This window comes from Phlebotomus papatasi, chromosome 3, assembly GCF_024763615.1.
Source record: "Phlebotomus papatasi isolate M1 chromosome 3, Ppap_2.1, whole genome shotgun sequence".
NCBI lineage: Eukaryota > Metazoa > Arthropoda > Insecta > Diptera > Psychodidae > Phlebotomus > Phlebotomus papatasi.
The window spans coordinates 65,916,726-65,944,098 of record NC_077224.1 but is presented as its reverse complement, the minus strand read 5'-3'; the positions used below and the strand labels follow the sequence as shown (position 1 = coordinate 65,944,098).

The 27,373-nt window shown below is 32.2% G+C and overlaps 1 protein-coding gene across 2 annotated transcripts; it reads right to left on the bottom strand.

Annotated features, from left to right (window-relative positions):
- Positions 1-587: 587 nt before the first annotated feature.
- On the bottom strand, positions 588-27,289 carry LOC129807633 (fez family zinc finger protein erm). Of its 2 annotated transcripts, none has more exons than XM_055857029.1 (3): positions 26,645-27,289; positions 1,559-2,311; positions 588-1,448 (listed from the first exon to the last, which is right to left on the bottom strand). In XM_055857029.1, the coding sequence occupies exons 2-3, from the start codon at positions 2,297-2,299 to the stop codon at positions 873-875; spliced, it is 1,317 nt and encodes a 438-aa protein (XP_055713004.1). In that variant the 5' UTR covers positions 2,300-2,311; positions 26,645-27,289; the 3' UTR covers positions 588-872. The 2 variants fall into 2 exon arrangements, with proteins under 2 accessions (XP_055713004.1, XP_055713003.1); XM_055857028.1 differs by lacking the exon at positions 26,645-27,289 and adding an exon at positions 8,887-9,049.
- Between the last annotated feature and the right edge of the window lie 84 nt (positions 27,290-27,373).

Sequence of the window (27,373 nt, the reverse complement as noted above, 5' to 3'; positions counted from 1 at the left end):
TTTATTCCAAACATTTTCGGTGTCCGTGGACGAGCTACATTTTGAAACAAATTCGTTACTAATATTGGGTATCTTTTTGAGTCTCGTAAAATGAACAAGATTGTGCCAAAAATTATGGTGTCCGTGGACGAGCTAATTTTTGGAACATATACGTGCCGAAATTTTTTACCGTGTAGGAAAATTATTGCTTTCAACTTTCATTGGTTATTCAATTAAAGACATTCTTAATTTTACTGACCATTTGAAATTTTATATCAAAGTTTTCATGTTTTTTTTTTAAATTTAATCTTGTTTTTACTAATTAGAAATATATCATCCAAAATATTTTATATATGGAATTTTGAATCATTATAAGTTTATAAATCATGGGAATACCTTACCTTAAAACTTTTAAAATACGAATCTTGAAAACTCTTCATTTTTTTAAAAAATTTTTAAACAGTTTCAAAACTTTTTATTAATAAAAAAAATAAAGAAATAAATAAAGACAAACACTACCTTCTGGTTTTTGAATTAAGAAATTTAGCAATTTTTGCTGCAACAAGACTGAAATCTAAATAAATTGAATTGAAATCTAGGGTTTTCTTTCAATAGAAATTCATAAAAATTTAATGTTCACTCTCCCCTTCCTGGATCATTCTAAAACTTCTCAAGAAATACAATATCTACAGTATTATATACAATCAATTGTAGCACAATGTCTAAGGTTCGTCTTCGTCCTTTCTACACAGATAGTCAATTACCTAGAGATTCCACGGTGGAAGCATGTCCCGGATGGTTTATTGCACAATTCACTTTGCATGGTTGCGTCCCTATCAATTGCCCAGGCAGTTCTTGAGGCTTCCTTGCTGGTGCAAGTTGTAGTACTTATGTCAAAAGACCTTGGCTATGAAGGGAGCATCGAGGCTTGGAGCGCCCGCTGAGAGCATAAAGGAGCTAGTGGGGTAGTTTAGAGGCGACTGATGGTGTAGATTGGTACCTGATGTTGGAGGCAGGGACCAACTAGTTGGTGGACCCGAACTACCTTCACTAGATTGTCTCTCAGAGCGTTCAAGACGCTGCTCAGAGCCAGGTTCATGGAGCTTTCGCATGTGCTTCTTGAGGTCAAAATTGCGGCAGAAGCCCTTAGAGCATATCTTACAGGTGAATGGCTTCTTGTCGTTGTGGGTGTGCATGTGGAAGGTGAGGTTATAGATCTGATGGAAGGCTTTATTGCAGATGGTGCACTTATATGCTTTATCGCCGCTGTGTGTCAATTTGTGATTTTTATAGTTGCCCTTCTGATGGAAACCCTTCCCACAAAATTCACACACGAAAGGCTTATACCCTGCATGGATTCGGGTATGGGTGTTCAGGGTGGATGAGCGATTGAAGGCCTTACCGCACGTGTGACATTTATGGGGCTTCTCAGATGTGTGAATGATTTTATGACGACAGAGTGTCGATGCCTAACAAGATAAGGGATCTTTTGTTAGGGGTACTATCCATCGTAATTAAATCTTTGTGTACACAAGGAAATAGATACATTACAAGGGAGAAGACTGGTCAAGTTCCTTACCTGCCGAAATCCTTTTCCGCAGATCTTGCAGACGAATGGCCTTGCTCCTGTGTGAACAGGCATATGCCTCGTCAAGTTGTACATGGCATTGAAGACCTTCCCACATTCCTGACATGAGAACGTTTTCTGTTTCCCCGCTCCAGCATCTGCTCCCCCTCCACTGCATGTTATCCCAGTATCTTTCTCCCTAGCCAGGTTAGACCCGTGCTTAGCAAGAGGACCCGAAGCATGATGGGACTTTTCTGTAGTCGTAGGCGGATGGGAACGTTTAAATGAGTGACTAGTGGATACAAAGGGATTAACCGTTGTACCGGTCAAGGATGTTAGGCCATGAAAACCTCCTTCGGAATTCGACAACAGCCCAGAATGCTGAGTTAGAGCTGCATACTGGGCAGCAGCTGCGGCGCACATCAATTGGTTTGGGTAGTAGAGCAGAGGGTACTGATTAAGCAGCTCCTGATGTCGCGAACTCACAAGCTGATGAACTGGGACGTACTTCTTAAAGGCCGAGTCATAGGTTGGGCCATTGCTTTCTGTATCACTGCCCTCAGCCGAGTCCACAGTGAGGGGTGGTGAGGGCTTTCGCGTTGTACCCTTGTCTGGTTCCATGATTTTTGCAATGGAGAATTTGAGGGAGCATCCTGGGGATCTCTGGGAGGGCTTCAGTTCGCATGCCGCAGCTGACTCCATTCGGGGGCTCTTTAGAACAGTGGGTGTAGCTGGTGGGCTGCAAGGGTACATTCCTCGTGGGCTCTAAAGACAGAGAAAAATTACGGTTATGAAATTGGACCGCGAGTCATTCTATTAAAACATTTTTACGTTTTTAGAAATATTGTACATAAAGAGAATTTTTCGGTATGATCACAGAATGAATACAGTTAGGTAGGGACACAGTAATCAATTGCTTTTTCACGTGAATTGATTTACAATATAAAATTCAATAAACTGAGACACAAAAATCTGTTTAACTGTGTTATCACACTTGCACATTAAAATATTAATATGATTCACATTAATTGTCGCTGGTGAGAGTCCAAATGTGTAATTTGTGTTTTTGAATCATTTTATATTCAAAATTTGATCTATATGTTGATAAAAAGGTAGACTTGGCCCGCAAAATTTGATATAAATTGATTTATAGCATTAATGCGAAAAAATGATGCGATATTCTCTTTAATTTTTTAATGTGAAAAATATTTATGCTTAAGGTAAATTTAAACTTATTTTTGCAGGCCAAGTCCACTTCTTTATCAATAAATAGAAAAACCCCAAATATTAAGTGACTCAAAGACACAAATAACATATTTGTACGCTCAAAAGAGACAATTAACGTGAATCACATTAAAATTATATAGAATTAAGGATCCATAGGTTAATTCATATGATGTTCTTAAAAATCTAAGTTACCGTCGTTGCGGGTGACTTTGCACTCGGGGGGTGACTTTGCACTCTGCTGTTCGTGAGAGTTTGAACTATTCTACGACTTATTGATAGTCTTCGCCGATCTGGTCTACCATGTCAAAGTATATAGGGATATGTTAAGTACCAAGTAAGGTACAATGATCCTCAAAAGGATTCTTGTAGTTTCAGTAATAGTCAATAAAATCCTAGTATAGGTATTTTGTCAAAAAACGACTCCGCGAAAAAGTTATCTGAGGGTGCAATTCCAAAATCGATTTCAGAGAAGTAAATTGCCCAAATCTATTCTAAATTTATCTGGCTAGAATAATCCACTTCGATTTTGTTCATTATTTTTAGTAAATTCCTTTTTTTCACTATAGTCTTCCTAAGAACGCATGATTTATATTATAAAATTGCATATAATGGACTTTCTTAAGCTTTATTATAGAAGTATTTGGCCAAAAATTATCCAATTTTTTTTATAACTTAAGATAAAATGACCGAGATCTACAAGATGGTGTGATCGCCATCTTGATTTGACGATTCTGTCCGCCATTTTGAATAACTGTCAAAACAAAAAACTTATCCGATTGAGCTGAAATTTTAGTATGTTCTGGCTGATGTCAAGACCTTTTCAGAACATATATAAAATCCGACCTAGGTCAAGCGATTGTCTGGATTCTGGGGCTCTAAGTTCAAAATTTTGACATTTTCAATAATACAGAACTACGGAGAGCTTATTTTATCGAAACCATCACAAAAAAGGCAGTATTATCGTTAGTCGGTGAGATCTAAATAACAAACAAAAAGAAAAGTAATATTTTTCTTTATAACAGCATATTATTTGAAGATCTGCAAAATTTTTGCAAAGATGAAAAAAATATAAAAAATAAATGCACTTTTCATTTATTTTTTTAATTATGTAAGAGTAAATAAATATATAAAATAAAAGCCTCAACCATTTCTAATGGTTACTGAGGCATTTCGTTTAGGTTTTAAAATTCAGGATTAGAAAATAAAGATCGCCAAAATATGAATATTTCAAATTTTTAAACTTTGAGCCTCTGTATCAAGGTAAATACTTGACGTAGATCGGAACATAGATACGTTTTGAAAAGGTCTTGATATTAGAAACAACATACTAAAATTTCAACCCAATCGAACCTGTTTTAGATTTTGACAGTTATTCAAAATGGCGGACAGAAACGTCAAATCAAGATGGCGATCATGTCATCTTGTAGATCTCGTGCATCTTACCCTTAGATGTGAAGATCTTCATTGTCGTTTATTATCAGAAATTGTTGATTTTTTAGTATTTATTAAAAAGTGCAAAGTCACCCGCACCTTATCCCCAGTGCAAGCCTTTTTTCTTCATTTTTTTAAACATAGTAAAATTTTTTAAAATTAATGCTAGTGGCACAAAATCCATTCATTAACAACTGAATACAAATAATTTTACTCAAAAACCCCCCTCCCTTCATTTTAACTATCCACTTTTAGAGGGCAAAGTTGAAAAACAGCGAAAAAACGTGCAGTCACCCGCAACGACGGTACGAAATTTAAAATATTTCGAGTTGCAAGAACCCTGAGTTGCACGCATTTCGAGGTCGTCTGTAAAGAATCTCAGTTATCATAAACTTATTTGCGTTTATCATCGGTTTTCGATTTTATTGAGATATTATATTTTATGAATTTCTTCAAGACGTCATCTTAGCTAGGTTCCAAAAAAAATAAATTGTGTATATGTTGAATCTAAACAACGCCAAAATTTCTCAATGTTCTGCCATAAATTAATGATTCAATCAACAATATCTGAAACTATACCAACCCCACTTGCATAAATTTATTGATGAAAATTGTTTCTTCTCTTAAGAAGGATGACATAGCGTCCCAGGCTTTGCAAAGTGCTCGAGTTCGTGACTTAAATGCTATATCTCAATAGTACCTTCGAATCATTTACCGTTTACCGGTTCTCAACTGAATTGAACCTGTTCATAAATCACTCAAAAAAACCTCCAAAATCATTTTAAAAGTACAGTAGACTCTCGCAAATTCGGCTCTTTTAAGATCGGGCTGCTTTATAATTCGGGCAGCGGTTACATTTGAAAAAAGTTTGTTGTCATTTTTCAAGTTTGATTATGATTATCAAATGAATCAAATATGCTCAAATTTAGCATGGTTTGTCTTAGTTTTGATGTGGTTTTGCATTATTGAGGGATTTTCATGCAATTTACGTTATATATGAGTGTGTAAACTCAATATCTATATGCACATGTCGCCCGAATTTCTGTCTAATTCGGCTGACATTTCGGTCCTATATGCCCGAATTTGAGAGAGTCTACTGTAATAGAATTGATTTTCGGACAAAATTTACTTATCGGTTCACAACTGGTTAATTATCGAATCACAACCGATTTGAACCGACTAATAAATCACTCAAAACATTGCCCAAAATAGCTTAGGAGTAATATTGGCTCCGTTCAGTAATAAGAGTAATAACCTTTCGAAGAGACAAAGCCACTCGAAAGCCAAGCCAAACCTATTCGAAAATCTACCGGAAGCCTAAAGTGCAAGTTCATGTACTCGCCGCTTTAGCGCTGATTGTTCTGCAATTTCGAACTTCGATATTCTTGACACTTCGATCGTCAACAATGTCAATAACAGTGTGCAAAAGTTTGCTGCAAAGAGTGAATTTTATGTAGTTTTATTTGTGAAATTTCAGGATGGCAGAACGTTTTAATTGCAATTTTATTAAGATAAATGTTCATTTCATGAACTTACTCACTTTTGTGTAACTCGTCAGTTTAAACGTTCGAACTTCGAACGGTTTTTCGGTAAGTTCTCTCTGATATACCTTCGAATCGGTAAAGGAAAAACCTCAACCGGAGAGAGTTCTCAAATCGGGAAGGTTATTACTGAACGAGAGGATTATGGATTCTGAACCGGTTTATTACTGGTTCAGAACTGATTGGAGTCGGTTTAGGCTTGTCGAGAATTCCAAGACCTTTCGACCAAGTCCAAAACATTGATATTATTCTGTTAAGAAATATGCTCTCTAGACCTTGAAAAGCAATTATTAGAAATGATTCAATTGTATTTTCTATAAGAACGAAATGTCCGTCTGTTTCTGTGGAGTTCAAGCAGTAACAGATTGATTGTTCATAATACTTAAATTGTAATTATCACCTTTTTTGTATGTAAGCTTGTTACCGAACTTAAAGGCATACGGTATGAAATATCGACTTCCAGTCTTCAGTGACCCTCCCCCCTTCACCCAATAAGCTAGTTTTGCCTATAGGTACATATTTTTCCTCTTTTAAAACCATATTATGTTTTATTTATTTCAAAAACAAGTCTAATGATTTAATTCCTTTCCGGATATATATTAAACTAAAAATTATTTAATCTGATATTTTGTTCACACGCCAATGAGCTCAGTTAATTCCTTCTTACCGATCTTAAATGTCAAATATTTATGTCATCTAAAGTAATTGCACGCACAGTTGATAATTAAGTAAGATTGCTTGAAAGTAAAGGATTAAAGTATTAGAAAATTATATTAAGCAATTTGGATTTCAGAATGATTTTCTTATAAATAACTTATGAATCAGAGCCTAATCGGCAGTGAAGCTATATTTGCCAAAATATATAGAAAAATTAGTTTACAATATTTGCAGATAGTTCTATCTCATGTGCTGGACCATTCCGCACATTTTAGACAATAAGGTAGAGTCAGTACTTTTATCCACCATTAAGCTTTAAGGGCCTCGTAAGGTGTGATATTTTTGTCAGACTAAAATGAATTTTTGTATAAAGATACTTTGAAGCAATATATATCTAGGATACGTCTCGAGAATTTTAGAGAATCTCATTGAAAAATATGCATTTTCCCCAATTATGCTCGTTTCAGTACTTTTCGCTATCTGTTTTAAAAAGAATTTCAATTAATTAAGAGACGAAATAATGTATTGGGATATTAGAACAGAATATATTATGAGAGTTGAAATGCTACTAATTCTTAAATGCCTTAAATTAGTTGTTTTATATTAGGTGGCGACAAAGTGCTTACATGGCGAAAAGGGCTGACTCTACCCTATATTTCATACAGTTCGAGTACAGTAGACGCGGGTGATTTTGGCCTCCGGACGTGGGTAACTTTATCCCCTTAATGCTCGTAAGTTTTACTTTAGTTCTAGCACTGAAGGATCCGATCTATCATGGATCAGTGAACTAAATGTTTGAATGAAAGAAAATCTAATACGAATAGGAATAACGCAAAGGCAGTCTGGGAGACCAAAGTTATCTGCTTCTTCGGAAGTCAAAACATTTTAATCAGTATTCGCTCTACAAATGCGTAGTAAAAAATTAAATTAATTTATTTGTAACCGTGCTGGCACACGTTTTCAATTTAGTGAAATTCAATCGATTGAAATTTTACCTCTCTTACTCTTTCAAATTGACATCAAATATAGCTGTCTCTTTCTATCAAATGTAAATTAAAATTTCAATTTCATTTTCAATTTCAATTTTAAATTTCATTTGGCAGAAAGAGACAACTATATCTGATTTCAATTTGAAAGAGTCAGAGGTAAAATTTCAATCGATTGAATTTCACTCAATTGAAAAGGTGTGCCAGCGCCATAAAGATTTAAATATTTTGCTACTCTTTTTTTCTTGCCATAAACGATTTGCTGCACCGTGAAAAAGGATTGAAATCGACATCAAACTCCTGATGAAATTTTAGTTAAATTCACAAAAAATAGGAATAAAAATAGTTCTCGATTATATCAAATCCTCTTGCAACATTTCAAATATTTTAAAACTGTTTTATCCAAGATTTTATTTTACAATTTATACAGCCCCAACAATGTACTTAAAAATTGTACTGGAACATGAATCCATTAATAAATAATAATAAATAAAAATCCCTTTCTTATTGTATTACGAATTGTTGTTTCACTCAAATATTGTACACTTTACTGTTTTTACTGACTAACCAAAAATATTATGTATTAGTTCATTTTACCATTATTCAATTTAGATTTAAATCTCTAAATTTAATTTAAAGTTTTCAAGTTTTTCTTCACATTAATTAATCAAATTACTTTTAACTATTCAAAATAATTCCTACTACATATTTGTTTGTAAATTCCAATATTTGAGTTCTTCTGCTCAATCGCTTGAAAATTTTTCAACTCCCATTGAGCAATTTTTGTTAACAATTTGTGCATCAATCAAGAAATAATCTGAAAGCAAGTCTGAAAGCCGGAAACGTCCCTTTTTCCGTTACTGCCGATTGAAAAGAATGGTTTTTTGAACTAAAATGAGACATTGGGAAAACAAACAAACGGGTAGATTTCACCAGAGAACCCGTATAATTGATCTGAAATGCATATTAGGATGCATTGGAGTGCGAAGGGGTGTGTAATGTGTTGATTTTTCTGCCTTTGATTTTATTTAAAAAAGTATCACCCGCCCATTTCACCACAAAAGGTAGCAAGTAATTCTTAGTCACACTGGAAAATCCTCAATCGACGGATTTTTCAGGGCGGTGGATATGGGAGTGTTGGCTGAAAGGAATAAATCAGCATATTCTACACACCATGTAAGGATTGATTAGTGAACAAAGACATCAAAAAACTAGGAGAAAATGGTCTGAGGGATGGATATTTGCTGCCACAATCGAATCCGAGATATTTGTAGTATGGAAATCACGCTATTTCACAGTCAGAATCACTCAAATTGGGTTCAGCCCCCAAAAAGTCCCGTCAAACGGCGAGAAATAATTAAAACCGTCGATTGCACAATACCTCTTTGCCTCAATTTTGGTGTTCTAAAATTCCGATTCTTATATTGCATATTCATGAGATAAGAAAGGGTTTTTTTTTACAGAGAGAGTTTAATGGAAAAAAGTACGTTAAACTTACAAAGTAAACCATTTCTTGGGAATTTTCACTACACTGAGGAAAATTGTTCAAAGCACTTTTTCACGTGGAAAAAAACTTGGTAAAGAAAAGATAGAATAGGAAGCCAACACAATTTCCAATCACTCTAATAAAATGATGAACTGAGTCACAATTAGATGAGGTCTGTTCGATAGTTGCTGAGGAACTGCAAACTACAAGTTCATTGAGTGAAAGATTAGGGCCTCGACGAAACATATTGTTGCTCTGTGTGAGGCTACATTTCGGGAAACGCCCCTGAGAGAGACTCTTGAATCTCAAGCACTACACCAACATTGCATCGGAGGGTTGAAAAGAAATCCCCCTCGGCGAAAGAAGAGGGTTCCGTAAGGACTCAAGGTTTACATTCAGCCCAAAGTGATTTTTCCATGAGTATAAAAGTAGTTAATGTCACGTCTCTATCAGTGCACGAAATCACGACGGTAATTTATCGATAGGTACCCAAGTCTTTTGCACAATCGCGACGCCTGAAAAACTAGTAAAAGAATAAAACAAAAAGTCCACGTTGAAGAAAGTGATTTCAATATGATGATAAATCACGCAAATTTCCTATCGTGAACAAAAAAGGTCTTCAAGTTCCATTATTCAAGAAATTTTAAGTACAGAGACGTTTTGGAAGATGAATTAGCTACCCAGGAAGCAAAACATCTATCCTACAGAATAACAAATTTTAAAGGTTATATATTCTATTAAAAAATAATTTTAAAAGCTTATAAGATCAACATTTTGAATTTCAAATGCATATGTAAATCTCGTAATGTTCCATTTTAAAAATTATTCTAACTCTGACAGTGATACAAATACGATTTAATAATACTGATAATAATTCATTTTAGTTTACAATATCGTCCTTTTCCAGTAGATAAAAAAAATCAGGAAATGCTAAAACTTCAACAGCACGAAAGACTGCGGCGAAATATCGCAAATTGAATATTTTTGAAAATTTAATATTCCACAAAAAAAGAAAATTAAGTTACAAATTTTGAATCATGTTTTTATAATATTTTCGTTACAGGAAATAACTTAATTTCTCGTTAAGAATGATATAAAGCGAAATGATCCCTGGAGTATAAATGAAGACTTAGTTATTAATTATAATTAATAAGAAATTACTTTAAACACTTTTTGGAAGTTCAAAACCACTTTCATAACTTTAAAATTTGCCTTTTCCAACAATACTTTTTTAATTCAATGCACTGAAAATGCATTATTTAACATTTGAAATATTACAAATCTACTGTTCAATCTTCTGCAGTGATATTCAAACTCTATTCTATGGGCTTATTTTTTCGAGGAAAACGATTAAACAGAAGAAATACATTTCGGTCTCCCACCATTTGAGTGGCATTTCGGGCATTTCGTTTTTTGATCTTAATATTGTTACAGAATTATATAGACAATTTTGTGTACTATCACAATACATTTTGATTTGTTTTCTGAGTGACAATTTTTGTGCACTAATAATAATAAGAAGATAATTAAATTAAGCATAAAAATTAGTTTCTTTTAATAATAAATTTTTCAAAAATATTTTTCAATTAATTTTTGCAATGTGTCGCATTTTGTGAAAAATCTACGACAAGTGCTCAGAAATTTTAAGTCTAATACTGACAATTTTTAAGAATAAAAGTAGCGTATTGCTTTAAGTGAAAATGTGTTCAGTTCTTTTTCAAAACTCTAGAAATTCTTTTTTTTTTGTAATGTTCTCTAAAATTTTATAGCATAGAAATATTCAACATTTGACTTGAAAACAACATAGAGAATTAAAAAAAAAACACAGTGTCGGCCAAAACTTTCTTGACAAATCTACGTTCGAAAAAGAAGGTGAAAAATATGATAGAAAAAAAACTTTTTTTTAAAATAGTTCTTATTTCCGCCAATGAATTGCTTGTAATCCCTTGATGTTATTTATGCATTTCACAAAAATAATTAAATTTATTTTATATCAAAAATAGTTGTTTTCTAAAACTTTATCTTTTTTTACCGATCAAAAGTTTCTTGACACATTTAAAAAAGTTACTCAAATGGTCAAATACTTGCAAAAAACTTTTTTTTTTGTATTATTATTTTGAAGTTGTGTCATTATAAAGACAAATAGAATGTTTGCACATTTTTCAAGTTACCAAATGTTCAATTGAAGCATTTAAAAGCGATGATAGATAACAATAAAATAATGTTTTTTTCGTTTTTTTTTATAATTTAGATTTAAAATTGCAAGTTACAAGAGGCTAAGAGGATGTAAATCGTTTTCAGGTACTGCCAGAATGATCTGCGTCGTCAAAACATGAAGATGTTAAAAGTGCCACTCAAAGTGCGGAAGTGCGACTTATTATAAAGTTGGCAAAATACAGATACGGCAAAGAATAGTGTTACCAATGAAATCTTTTAAAAGGATATTGTTAATTCTTCGAGTTATAGTTTTTTCAGTTATTATTACGATATTTTTTTTTAATAAAATGCTAGAATCGTACTATTTTTTTAATAAAATATATTTGATGATAGGTAGCAAAAATTTGTAAGCTTTTACGCTTATAGCAAAGAGGATATCGGTCCGATACTTTATTTAAATCCTATATTTCAATAGCAAATAGTAAGAGTTACACATTTCCTGAAAATAATTAAGTCAGATTTATTAACCCTTTAAGGACGATTGGAACACCGATGTCCCATAAAGAAAATAATTTTTCCTGACTACCTAAAGTTACTTTTTATTGGTTGTAATTGCAAAGTAGAAGGCTGAAGGAATCTAAGATATTTTTTGCAAGTCTCCAGATATTTCCTAAATAGTAAATTTTTATGCTTAAAAATGACGAATTTTTAAATAGTCATAATAAAAATTAATTTTAATTATTCTTTATACTTCCAATTTTTTTATGCAAAACCGTTTTGGAAAAAAGAAACTACAATACTCAAACATAATATTTTTCATTAAAGTGAAAATTATCATTCATTGGTATTGTAAGAAAAATTAATTAAATTTTTGGGCTATTTTTATTCCTATCGCTTATAGATGCGATTTTCTGTCCGCGAAAACTGTCTCGTCGTTAAAGGGTTAAAGTAGTGCGGGAAAAATATGTAGTGTGCGAAGCCTGAAAGCCTTCCACTACCATTTAAAAATGTTCGGTTATAATACAATAAATAAATTCATAAATTAATTTTATAACATTATAAATGCACTGAAAAAAATGGAGAAACCCTTGTCAGTTGTCCCAGAAACGCTTGCAGATCCCAGAAACCAAAGAATTGCATGGCGAAATCCGAAAAACTTAAAAATAAACTTTAAAAAGAACTTGAGAAACCAGAAACTTTTGTCAGTGAAAACAGGAATGATTTACCCCTTGGACCTTACGGTTTCTGGAAAAATGGATTAATTAAAATTAAAAAAAAATTGTATAATGAATAGATTTCCAAATAGAATTAACAAAAAATCTGAATTTCGCATGAAATAGACTTCAATGTTTTTTTCATTTACAAAGCTGAGATATAGGCAAGACAATTCTCCAATTTTAAAGAAGTTTAGGAACTTTCAAAAAAGAAAATTAATTTTTTGCAATGTTTAGAATTTTTCACTTAATTTTGGGTTGTTATTAAAAAAATTTTATGTAAAACATAGACTTTTAAATGTTTTTCTTAAATGATTAAAGAAATATTAGAATGCACGTCCAATATATCTAATCCAATTGATATGATTTTCACTAATTTTATTTAAAATTTAAACAAACGTACATTGATTTAGGCAAAATAATTATAGGGTAATGTAGGCATGGTTCGCACCTTCAAACGATGCGAATTTTCTATGTTTGCAAAGAGCTGACTTACCATTTCTCATCTCGTTTTATAAGTTTAATAATTATTATCTATCTTATGGCTAAGAAATGACAAACTAGCTCTTTGCAAACAAAGAGAAAATTTGCGTTGATTGAATTTTCACTCTGTGCGAACCATGCCTACATTCCCCTATTGCTGTAAATATTATATAATATTAAAGAGAACAAAAGAATGTTTATTATTTGACAACTCCAATTATTTCTTTATGAATAATTTAGAAGTGGCGGTAAGTGGTTCCAAGCTGGTGTAAAGAGGTTAATTCACCGTATTAAAAATTTATAATTCTATGAAAAAAAAAGAATAAATAGTTGAACCAATAAGAATACTTGAAACCAATTACAACACCTATCGACATTTCTTCATTTCAATTTTTGCAAAATATTTTCATGAAGAACAAAAACATCTTAAGAACTACTCAAACTTTAGTTTTCATTTATAAATATTTCTTGAGAATAAGAAAATTTGAATTGAAAATCTCAAGTTCGACTCTTGCAAGAACAATTCACAGCCAACTCTCCCATTAAGTGCTAAAATAAGTGCTCACAGAGACGAAAAGGGTGGAGAATTAATGAAAAAAGCGATCAACCGGATAAGGAAAATGAGAAGTTGCTGAGGAAAAGACTTCCACCCTCCGTCAAAGCAGTGTGTTCGTGACCGGAAATAAGAAATTGATGAAGTCATTTGAACTCCTAGCGACTCAATCAAGCGCCGTGTGCTCAAACCACGTTCAATTGACTGGATTGGCGGTGTCAGTCTATTATTTTATTGGCAATTTCCCAGCACTTTGTGTGTAAGAGAAAAACGGAAAAATCAGCAACAATTGCACGAGACATCTGCCAAAGAGGGTGGAATTGGTCAACACCTACATCACACAATACTCTGGAATCTTCCCTTTCTGCTTGTTATTCCCCGTTCCCAGGATAACTCCCTCCAGGATTGCAGGATTACCCTCCAAAGTGTTGCAGATGATTGGGAGAGGGTGGTATGTTGAGAGGGAAAGTGATATGAAGATGATGCTTCACCAATTAATCCGGAAATTTCCAATAAATCAGCAAATTAAACGATTTCTTGTCTGAGAATCAAGAAGTGGGAAATTACATCAGAAATATCGTAAAGAGGAAGAAGAAAATTCAAGAAATAAATTCTTAGCGCTATAGGGGAGTGTGGGGTAATTTTACACATGCGAATGAATATACGTAACGAATTTCTAAGCATTGTGCAATATGCTTTAAGTCTATTAAATATTAATAGCAAACCGGAACTAAAAGAGCAGATAGTTAACTTTAATGTTAATTTTATTTTATAATTTTACACAAAAAATTAATAAAAAATGGAATTATTGAAAATGAAAATAATTTAAAAATGAAATTTAAAATATCATAATTTTTAAATTTCGGTAACCTTCAATAATTTGGTTAGATATGTAATTATACAGTAAAAAAATGTGTAAAATTTTACTACCGTAATATTTAGTGCAAAATCGACCATTTTAGTTGTTTAATTTAAAAATGTTTTTTTTTAAATGCACAATAATTTGGTAATTTATTGTCACGTGATTGAAAATTACCACTATTATAATTGAAAAATTTTCAACAACGTTATTTAATTCAAAATGTGTAAAATTTAACACTATAACAGTGTGAAATCGGAAAAATTAATTATTTAATTGCGATCTGTGTAAAATTTCTCACTATTGCAGTCATAAAAAATTTCAACAAAGTTTTGTAATTTAAAACTGTTGAAAAATTCTATAATGACCACTATTATAGTATGATTATAGTTTTTTACATTATTTTAGTGTGAAAAAATGCACAACGTTATGGTATTTTGCGTCACATGATCACTATTATATAGTTTAATCATAATTTTTCACACTATTATTGTGTGAAGCCTTGTGTATTTCAACCAAAGTTGTTGAATTTTTAAACAAAATTTGTTGAATTTTCAGACAGAAGTTGTTGAATTTTTAAACAAAAGTTGTGTAAGAATTATTGAATTCCCATTTAAGACATATAACTACTTCAGTCGAGATGCTTGTCATTGGGCAAGAGCCATACAGAACATCTAATATTTATATGCATAATAAGTATATATCGTGAAGATCCGAGCACAGATGTAATTATCTCGCATTAGGGAGGATGCTGAGTACAAGAAAAAAGGCAAAAAAAACTAAAATAAAAGAAATGAAATGAAAATTCAACAACTCTAAATTTAACAACTCCGAATTCAACAACTTGAAATTCAACAACTTTAAATTAAACAATTTTAAATTAAACATTTTTTCCAAATTTAACACTATAATAGTGGTGTGAAAGATTACACACTATAATATTGTTCATATTTTTACTGTGTAGGCACCGCAACATTCTGGTGGATTGTGATCTCCTATCACACCTCCATCAGAGAGCGGTTTCTTTATTGTTTCGTCTGATTTTAACAGAAGGTCCACGCTATACTTGACCTCACTTCTGATTCCTGGGGCCTCGGTCAGGGTGCGGGGACTCTTGGTGGCGAGAGGTCATTCTAATCAGCTACTACGAACTATCTTTGTTGACGGGGGCCTATTCAACTTCCTTCCCTTGTATACAAGATCGTCACTGGTCGGCATTGCTAAATTCTACTAGACTTGGTCAGGTAAAATTTTTTCCTTTTTCTTTGTTTTAATTTTCTGAATTTCTTTTTCTTTTGTCTATCTTTCTCTTCCTTATTTAATCAAACCAATTAAGAAGGGAAGACCCTTGACTTAAATAAATAAATAAATTAATAAATTAGTTTAAATTTCTGATGATCTAATCGAGATATGAACCAGGGCTGCAAGCATAGTAGAGCGAGCGCTATAGGGGAAAGAACTCTCCTTTCGAACGCTTATGCCTTCGAATAATTTGAATTTCTTTTATTTTTCCTAATTATCAATAATTCCTTATCAATTAATTCTTAATTTATTATTATCAAATTGATAATAAGTTAACAAATTTAATAGAATTGTGTATTGGAAACTGGGGCACCACCAAACACGGGGTAGAACTAAACACTAATTTTTATTTCTAAACTACTTGAACTATCCCGACCATTTCTTCAGTGGACAAGCATCCCTATAGCTTCTTTAAATTTCTATAAGTCTTGTCCTTTGAAGTCGTTTATCAGATTAAAAAAATCGCAGTGTTTGGTGCTGCCCCGTGTTTGATGGTACCCCAGTTTCCCCTAAGTCTCTTAGGAAAAATAAAAGAAATTTCAAAGGTAGAATACTTTCCCCTACCATTTTATCCATTGTAAACATTAAATAGAATTAATTTTTTTTATCAAATTTGCTCTTGAGCGAATTACTGTTTAGTTTACTTTTAGGCGAATCTTAATTGTATTACTTGTATTAATATTCGCCTTAACTAATTTTAAGCGAATTTATGTAACATAAAAGATACTGCTGTGCAAAAATACGTACTATTATACTATTTATGCGGGTAACATATGTAACAATTCTTTGCTTCTGATTTTTCTTCTGATCCTGCTGGACTCCCTCATTGAAAATGTGTAATCTCTATGTTCGACGTAATTCTTGGTCTCTATTGTATCTGCAAATTTTGGCCAGGCTCCCGCATTAGTTCAATAAACCAATTCACCTTTCATGTCTCATCTGAGGAAGGGAAGAGACCATTCGGCAAAAAAAATGGAAGTATAAAGTGAATCGATGTGGGCAGAAAATCCGTTTATACTTGTGAGAAATGTTGAGAAATGGAACATCAGTAATAGAGACCGGTAATTTATTGGGACAGAAGACGGACCAAAGTGAATTGTATCCACCCAAAACATTCCTAATCCTCTGCGGTAATCTCTTAAACCTTTGATCCTCGACCATTTGGACTATTTTTCTCTTGTGTCGGAGAATTCTTCTCTATTTTTTTTTGCTGTCGAAGAGAGGGTATTTTTCTGCTATTATATTTTCATGCAATTCTATTTTTCATCATAAAAGAGAAAATTGTTTTTTGTGGTTTATATGTCGATTTATTGTGATTTTGCATGAAAAGCATATTGGAAAATTTTCCTACGGAAAGAAATTGATGGAAAAATATGATTTACTGCAAATGAAATATTTTTTCCAAACAATTCTCAAAATAATGAAAATACTTTTTCATCGACTGTTTGGTGCATGTTTTTTTTCTCACAAATGCAACTCAACTACTGTGTGAAAGGATTTTTTTTAGAAAGGGTAACAATAGAAATCGAATAATTGAAAAATATTTTATAATCTTTATCCTTAGCACGCGTCTTCGAGGGGAATTTGTGCCACCCTCAAAATGTTTGCTGGTGACACGAAAATCAACGCATAATTGTTACACATCGCGAGATTATGAATTCTGAGGCGTTCAAGTGAAATAACACCCCTTTTCCTTGACATCAGATTTAACTGTTTGACACCCCTAACCATATATAGAAAATCAGATGGAAATGTCATTCTTGCTCCAATTTATTCAGCCAGAAAAATCCCCATTGTCCATCGACTTCTCAGCCCAAACGTGTCAGGGGCAAAGTATTTAATTTTTGATTGACTCTTAGACCTCACAACACCACCCAATCACTCGTGTGATCAATTGGGATGTCAACAATTTGTCACATTTCTCACCCACCCAGGAGACACCCTCTTGAGAATTCGCCCTGGAGGATTAAGTAAATTGTGGTCTCTGCAAGAGACATGAAATATATTTTCCCGACGCTCAATTGCGAATTGGGGAATCCTCATTGTGGTCCTCATGCTTATTAATATTTCATTGCGGGATGATCAATGGACTTTCAGCTAAGGGTTTTCACGTTGTTTCCTACTCCAATTGACGAATTTTTCCTTTGATATACAGCCTCTAAAGTCGACAATTATTGTGGGAGAATGTTCATCACAGGAAGAATAATTACTGCACATGGGAATAATACAGAATAGGTTTAATTTTCAGAAATATTATTCGAAGTGTTGTTTGGGGTACAAATTTATTTGTAAAAGATTTAACAACTTATGCACAACGCACTATAACTTTTGTTTTGTAAACATGTTTTTGATATTTCAGTGAGAGTGAGTGAGATCTAAATCTAGTCATCTCGCTCACTCTTATAGGCAGTTCCGAAAACATGTTTACAAAACAAATGTTATTGTGCGTTGGGCATTATGCCCAGCGCACAATAACTTTTGTTTGAAAACATGTTTTCAAAATTTGCAATGAGAGAGAACGAGATGATTAGATGTATATTTCATTGACTCTCATTGAAATGTCAAAAACATATTTACAAAACAAAAGTTATTGTGCGTTGGGCATAAGAGGGAGTGAAATCTATATTCAGTCATCTCGCTCACTCTCATAGGAAATTTTGAAAACATGTTTACAAACAAAAGTTAATGAAGTTTTCAATGAAGCCCCACATTCTCCTATAATTTTTGTTTTGAAAACTTTTTTAATTTTTATAAAGTCAGACGAGTGATTAAAATCAATTTCAAAATCAATTTCATTTGGCTCTTTTTCACAGGCAATTGCTGACACTTTTCTATTAAAATATCAATCTTTAGGGGGCAGTGGGGCTACTTTGAGCTGTGGGGCTACATTGTTATAGGATTTTTTCACATATTTCTAATGGAAACTGGGTTTTAACATGATGTAATTTGGATAGACAAAATAATTATGGATATAAATAAAATAATTGTAAGGCCTAGCTTCATTTAGAAATAGGCGAAAATATCGTATAACAATGTAGCCCCACAGCTCAAAGTAGCCCCACCTCCCCCTATATTTAAATATTATCCCATTTAATAAAAAAAATCTAGACAGATTTTCTAACAGATTTAGTGTTAATTTAAGAACTTCACACCCAACAGCATTTATGTAATTTTAGATGATGTAAAATAATTACTACTAACCAATCGACTAAATGTATTCATTAGGCCATCAGCAATAGTAATTATGTCACGGAAAATCATACATGCTACAAAAAATCCCTTTTGTTGTTTGAGCATCTGTGAACCCAAAACGAGCAAGAACTCCTTCTGCTTCTGTCCACATCAATTATAGAGTGCCTTTTGCAGGGTTGAAAATTCAGCTGTCGCGACTCAGATTGTCATTCAACTCACCCAATTCTTATTGTGATTGCGAGACAAGAAGCCCTCCCCTGCGAGATTCCTTCGAGGACTCGAAGTCCCGGATAGAGAAAAAAAATCAGGTAAAATTGCAGGAGTGTCGAGATTACGATCCCAAAAGAGGCGAGCAATTGCCAACTGCATGAATGTACCGGAAGTCTGTATTTTTAAATTGCAAATAGGACGCGTGTTCAATTTCCTCTTCTTCCCTGTTTTTGCTTCTTGTCTCACGTAACGGTGGCAGTTTTTCTTTCACAATTGTACGCTTGTTTGGAAATCTCCACAAAAATATTGTGTATGCCCAAATGGCATTTGGCTCGTGCCAAATCACTTTTATAATTGTGATAGCACACAATTAATGTCAGTGCCCTTAGTCTGTGTTTCCAGAAAGAATAATCTCTGTGAACTTGAGAGAGTTCAAGGAGATCCCTTTCTTCCTTGAAATCCATCCGAGAGGCTCAATTAAGTGGCATGGCATTGTTCTTTCAATATCATCGTCATTGTTAGAAATTTCTTCTGAGATTCATTTTTTACGTTTTTAGATTTACCATGTTAGTTGTAGTACTTTGTATTAATTTTTTTTTAATTTGATATATTTTTGTAAAAATGTGTGTTGTGTAGTTTGTCATTAACTCCAAGGAATTCAACGAAATAGCATTTCCTTCTAAAACCTATTCCGTGCTACTTTTCTACAGATTCGGTGTGGTATAACCACTTATGGTTTTTACCTGTATCGATGCTTGGAAAATATATAGGCCATAACATTAACTAACATTGCCTGAAAATGTATAGTTAGGGGGCAGTGGGGCACCTTTGAAAGTGGGACACCTTTGAAATTGAAATTTTTCTTCTGTTTTTAAATAAAATTTAGGCTCATTGTAATATAATTTAGCTGCACAAACAGATTGAGAAGTTAAATTACATTATAATATAGCTCAGTTCCATTTAAACATAGGAGAAAAATTCCAATTTCCAAGCTGCCCCACTTCCCCCTATTGCCTTCAATTCTAGCCTTCAATTTTGATTCTCTTGCCCTTAAGGGGTTAAAAACGTATCCGTACACTGAGAAAAAAAAAGAGGGTGCGATTATCTCTTTTTCCTCAGAACTTTAACACTTTTTAGGTGTAAAAATATATCTACGATTTTAATGTTAAATTACACCTTTTTAATGGTAAAATTAACATGAAAAAGTGTAACTTTAACCCATAATACACCTATAAGGGTAATATTTACACCGATTTCGGATCAATACTGCAGGGTAAAATTAACATTTCCGGAATGTTATTTTAACTTTTTCGGACTTCTCTCACTGTAATATTAAAAATAAAATTGTGGTCAATTTCCAAAGATTATAATGCTATGTAATTTACAACACAAAAAAAATCCGAAAACCGTTTTTTTGTTTCTTCTTCTTTATTGTGTTGTAGAAATATCCATATGGAAGACTGCAGAAAAGTGGAGCAGTAAGTAACCATGGGATAACATGAAACTCTGATGTTTATGTCTAGACTACTTGGAATTGTGTCGATCATTTCTTCGGTGGACAAGGATCACGTATAGTATCTTTGAATTGGTATAGCCTCGTCTTCTGAAGTCTATTTAATTGAAGAAAAAGCAGTGTTTGGAATTACCCCGTGTTTACTGCTGCCCCAGTTGCCCCTAAGCATGAAATTACAGAATTATAGATTTTTTTAAAGCCTTTTGTAGAGCACAATTAATTCTTTTCGTAACCATTACTTCCTCCACTTCCTCTGTCCCAAAAAAAAATCGTACATCCTTTCATATAAAATGTACTAGCAAACGTACGACTTTTTTGAGACGGAGGAAGTAACTATATAAAAGTAAGCGGACTGATTAATTGCTTAAAATTTTTGTCTTTATTTAAAAAACTTAAAATAGAAAATAAAATTTATTTTATATACGTATACGTATATCCACGCATACAATTAAACTTAAACATGATTCTTTTGCGGCTATTCATTTACAAAGAAGCTTTATAAATTTACTGACCGCTAAAGACTAAAAGTCTCACTTCTGAATTTCTATAAGATTTTGCAGAAAAATATATTATTATTTTAATTTTCTTGCATAGTTTTGTATGAGTATAAATAAACTAGACAACACGACCAATAAGATTTAAAGAAAATAATTATTTTCTCAATAATATTTAATTTCATTTATAAATAATAAAATTTTTAATGTAACAAGGAATCGGCTGAAAACTGTTTAATATTAACAGCTTACAGAAATCATTAAAAATTTATTTATTAGAACATGGAAAGCTATGCTAAATTTCGGACATGTTGTGTATCATCCACAGTCCAAAGTTTGAAATGTAACATTTTTTTTTATATAAATTTATAAGTTTTTGTTATTTCTTTTTTACGAGTGTTTTCAGAAAATAGTTAATTTTCTTCTTCCGAAAGAAGTTTTTTTTTTATGAAAAGTTGTTTGGCTTTTTTTTGTTTTTTTTTCTATTAATTTAAAATTGAACAAAAAATTGAATTTTGTATCTTATTTGATATATCGGACACCAAGATTATTAAAAGTCACTTGCTCTATTGGAACTCTTTCAGTATTTGTTTACACCATCTTACTCGTAGAAGCGGAGCTTTTTTATTTTCTAACATTGTACAACCTCTTGAAATTGATAGAATAAAAATTTATAAAATTTTTGAAAAAAAGATGTGTCCGATGTTGCAAACAGTTCGAAAATTGACACAGGTCCGCTACTTGATATTTTCTTCTGATAAATTTAGTCAAAATTAAAATTTAAAAACTTTAAGTTATTATATTGAGAAAATTGTCTTTTAAAAGGATTTCTTAATGAATACTTTTTTATTGAATTTATTTATCAGTGACTCCTATTCACTCTATTCACAGTCAACTTAAAAGGCATTTACTCATTTATTCTTATTGGGACTTTTTATTTAAATTCAAATTTTCAAGATACAACCGTCATTGAAATAACGCCTAAATTCAATGAAATAAGGAGTGTTTTGATTGAAAGTGTCGCATGCGAGGGCCTTTCTAACTTCCTGTGTCAAATGGATAGAAAAGTTGGTCATTTGGGATAAAAAGTCGCAATTGGGCGTGCTTCACAGGCTCATGTTACAACCATTTTCAATGTGTAACAATCAAAAGAGGAGGGTTGGACCCTCAATCTGTGTGTTTTCCATTTTATACAATCCTCATCATCCATGTGAGTTTTTGATACAAAATGTTCCATCCGTGGTCCTTTCCATGGAGCGAAAAGGGAGAAAATTGGGCGATAAGATTCTACATGGTGTATTATTGTGTTTGAATGTTATATAAAGAGTCGTGATGGGTTATTATTTGGAAAATCACAGCTGTCCCTCGGTTCGAGAGGATGAACTGCAAGAGGGCTCACCCTCGGCATCGACCATATAGTGTGTACCTTTTGATTATTTCAGACGCGCCAGAACTTTATGGGAAAAAATGCACATATAAATCAATTTAGCTGCCATGAACAATGAGTGTTTTTTGGGGTGAAAAAAGAACAAATCACTGTTGTTGCTCCTGTTGTACATAACATATGAAAATAACGAGCATCATTGCAACAACAACAACAAAAAAAAAACAAGTAAGGAATAAAGTGAAAATTCCCTGATAAACCCGCAAACATGGTTGTTCGTTTAGCCAACACGAAATTCATCATGGAGGAAGTTTTGCATTACCTTCTCACGCGAAAAGCTTCATTCTGGACTTTTTTAGGCAATTTCCTGGGGCTGAAGTTGAGGAAATTAAACCTGCATACAAAATGAGCATTTTCCTGGCATGTTTATTCAGTTGCATTTTCCAATTTTCATTGATTTTGTGCACAAATATTTCAATTTATTGAGGAAAATAGGAAAATTTATTGATATCCTTCTAGACAAACTTTCTGATTGAATTATACGGTAAGGGGAACTGGGGCACCTTTGTATAGGGCTTTTTTTCTTCTATTATTTTTAAATGGAATTGGACCATACAATATTATGATTTAACTCTACAAACTAATCGTGAAGCTAAATTACGTCACAATAATAATAATAATAATTAATAATATTAATTCTTATTGCCAATCCCCATTTTTTGCGTCTGCCGGCGACTTCAAAACCGACTTTTATATCAAAACCATATCAAAATAGAAGAAAAAAAGCCTGATTTTTCAGCTCACGCAATTCAAAGGTATCCCAATCCCCCCTAATACCCATAACGCCAAATAAATTTATAATAAAAATTGATTCGTTTTAAGTTTAATATTAAAAGAAATATTTAATCAAACCGACTGCTCCGATTAAAAATCGAATAACTCGCAAGAGGCAAATTTTACAGGAGGGCGATTTGATTTTACATGCAGAGTAGAGGATTTTTGAGATTTAAAATCTCCATAAACTTTGAAAATAATTATCTTTCAATAATATTCACAAGGAAGGTAAAGGGTACAAAGTAGTATCCAAACAGCGAATAAAACGAATATTGTAAAAAATCATGTTGTTCGACTTACATTCTGAGTGGTCAAAATGACCAATAAAAAATTATATTTGGTCAGAAAAAAGTCAAAAACATTACAAAATTAGTAATAATTACATAGGGGAAAATCGAGCACCTTTGAAATAGGGCGGCTTCGAAAATAAGCCTTTTCCTCCTATTTTTAGTTCATGGGACTAGTTAAACTAGTCGAACTAGTCTTTGAACAACACATTTTTAAGAAAAAAAAATAAATTTGAAATTTTGGGAATATTTTATAAAAAAATACAATTTTTGACGTATTTCACACTAAGTTTTGTCTTGTAGAACAAGTTTGTGATCAAGTGAATATAAAATCCTTCGTTCAAAGACTAGTTTAACTTGTTATCTAACGGAAAACCCTACTCTAAAAAATGTTGTCCACTGAAAAGATTCTTTTTTTCAGAGAAAATCTTCAAAAATCACGTCTCAATGGCTTATTTTTGAATATTTTTAAATGAAAATTTCAGAAAATATAGTTTAAAACATAAAACATGAAAGTTTACAACATAAAACGGAGATTTATGTTGTACTTTTATGTGCCTAGGAGCTTGAATTAAATGATTCTTTTTTGTTATGGTGTCTACACACTAGAAGCAATTTTCGTCAATAATTGCCTTTTTAAAAAAATTCTGACGTTTCTGCCTACAAGGATAGGGGAAATTTTCTTTAAAAAAGGCATTTTAAAGAAATTTCTCACAGTATATAGAAGCCTTTACGCTGAATTTTGAGAAAATATTTTGTTTTGTTTTGTCTTCTTGAAAAGTCGAAAATAAAATTTCAGAAAATATTTTATTAATGTAAACATAAATTCCTTTGTTTCGGCAACATAAATCAGACTAAACTAAATTCTCCATTTTTCATAAAATTTAAATTTTTAACCCACTGAATATTTCTTTTTGTTGCCTATAAAACCATTCTAATTACTGCGAAATCCCAATACAAATATAAAATAAACATTATTCCTATAAAATAAATCCTTTTTCATCATATATTAGTATTCGTTTTAAAAATCAAAAACATCATTTTATTGATTTTATTAATTCACTGAAACCGAGTTTCGCTACACTTGAAGTGAGACTGGAATAGTTTTAGGAATTTTTAGGTTAATAAAAATTAAATTCGGACAGTAGATAGGAAAATCGATAAATTAAACTGTTAGAGGTTAAAAACTTAAATATAGTTAAAGTAGAATTTAAAGAGATTTGTGATTTATTCGGTTAATTGTATTTACATGTAAAATGTAAAGAATGATCTCAATTATGAGACCAAGCTGAAGATCAAAATATCAAGCTGTCAAATATTTCCATCAAAATTTCATATTCTGACGACACGGTAGATTTTTGAAACATAAAATATCTTAGCTATGAAACAAAATTTCAAGATTTTCCGTACTTAACGATGTGACTCAACAAAAGGTAATTTCTGACAATTACCTTTATTTCTCTTCTGAATTTGTTGAAATTTTGTTATATAAATCAAGAAAAAAAATTATAGGACGTATTAAATATAATATATATGAGAGGCCGTAATCCTGAATACAAAAAGTGCAAACAAAAACTTGGGACCCGTGATAAACCCTGAAATGTTTATGCAAGATGTGATTCTTTTGTAGTTATTATCATGTTGTACTTCAAAATTTTCATCTAGAAATATATACTATTTTGAAAAAAATACAAGATAAAACGCAATATTTTTTATAATTTATAATTTTAAAAAGTAATTTTCTTTTTGAACCCATTCTTATAAAAATGTTTTTCATCGAGAGCGATTTCCGTATTAAAGCTCTTAAATTTGTAGAGTCTTGAAAATTTCAAGCACCTCCGAGAGGTTCCCGGATTTATTTCAAGAAAATAGGAAATTTTACGTCTTGAAATATTGATTCCAGAATTGCAAAATTTGAACTCCATACGATTTGTGTCTTAGATTTCAAGATGTCAAGACATTTGACAAATTTTACATCATGATCTTGATTTTTTGATTTCAAAATAGCAAAATGTTAAAATTTTCTTAATATTGATTTTGATCTTTCTATCACATCTTAGATCTCTTTTGTCAATTTTTATAACTTATAAAATCCACTAAGAATTTAAGAAATTTTTTGTTTAATTTATTTATTCTGATTTATTCTTTCAAGAGTCCTCAAAGCATATGAAAAATCACACCATTGAAACGTCATATTTGATATAAAATTCACGATTTTACTCAAATGTCTAAATTCCTTAAATTGTGAAAAAATGAAAAATACTAATTTCTAAAATTTAGTTACTTGTTTTTCGAGAGAATACGAAATATTTTAGAGCAATATTCCTTTTCTCACATGTTGTTGTATTTTCATTTTCATTATTTTTCATTTATAAGAGGGCTGTTTCATGTTTCTTGTGGTTTAATATTAAACAGAATTATCAAACGAAAATCTATTTTATAATAATAAAACTTTTCTGAACGAATTAAAGTCAAAAATCTATTTTCAGTTTTTTTTTCTTAAATTTTAAAATGCTAGCTTAAACTAGTCCACTATTGAAAACCGGTTCAAAAGAGCTTTAGCAATCAAATCAAAAAAGTTTTTGGAATTCTTGGCATTTCAAAATCCTATTTCTTTTGCATTCAAAATTACTAACTTTTAACAAAAATTTACAAAAATATGTCCAATAAAGAAATAAAAGTAAAACTCTTTTTTTCGAAAAATAACGTATTAAATCATTTTGGCGTTTTAAGTTAAACAGTAATTCAATCCTATCCTTATTCTAAGTTAAAAAAAAAACTATTTGTCTGTCTTAGAAATTGCACAAATTGGAAGGTTCTAAGTTTTAAAGCTTCTGTTATTTTTTTTTGTGTAAAACAGTGTTAAAGAACAATTCCAAATTCATGTGTTTTATTTATCCTACATCACTTATTATCCCCAATTCATCACTTGGAAAAATAATGACGAAAACATCCCTTTAAGAAATGTCTAATTACTCCAAAAGCAAGGGTACAATACCGATTGTGGAGATTTTTCTGGGCAAAAATCACGTCTGGCTACGTCCTCAAAATCCCCGGAAAAGCCAGTTGTGGAAAGATGAGAGTATGTGCACTTGAGAAAAATGCCATGGGCTATTTGTCACTCAAAGACTTTTCCAGCAGAAAGAACACTTTAGTGGTACATTTCCACTTTTGTAAATAACACAAAGGATGCAAATGAGAAGAGCAACTCGAGTGGTCTTTTTTTCGTTTTTATGTGGTCTTCCCGACGGAAAATTGTAACTGAATCATGTCCATTGGGATTATTACCTTTTTCACAGATCAGATATGTAGTAATGATTGCGGCAAAATCCTTGAATCATGTTCACTGTTTTTCAAAAGCAAAAAATTGGGTTTTTAATTAATTTTTTGCTTTTGGTAAAAAAAAAGTCACAATATGGTCACAAGGTGGTCACAAGTTTAAATAAAACAAAAAAATTGCACAGTCACTGCTCAGATCAAGTCTGCAAAGCACATTGAGCACACTGTTGGCGGTGTAAGTGAACGAAATGACGAATTTATATCGTGGCGCAAAAAAGCCATCAGGACGCCAGCAAAGAAATGGCACAATTTACAAAACGCTCAAAGGTAGTTTTGAAATCATCATCGATGCGTTGCTCATCGACAACAATCTCAACCCAGATCGCTGATGTATATGTGAATAAATACTGGATAAATAGAACATTTTTCCACCAACACTCTCACACACATAACACCCATCCTGACAACTGACATTTCGATATATCCTGCCCGTTTTGCGAAAATTTCTCCGTCGCTTTTTCGGGGCGTTTGCCTTCCATCCCGCTTACGCTCCAGCAGATGCCATCACATCCTCCTCCTCACACAATTCACTTCTTTTGAGAAAATTCTCACCACCGCTCAAATGGTCCACTCTTTGCTCAGTATTGTGCGCCATGTCGCAGCGCTAGAACGAGTCCACAATATCACAAAATGAGGTTTGCCATTTTGGGACCGAGGCGCACCCCACTTTCTGCCATC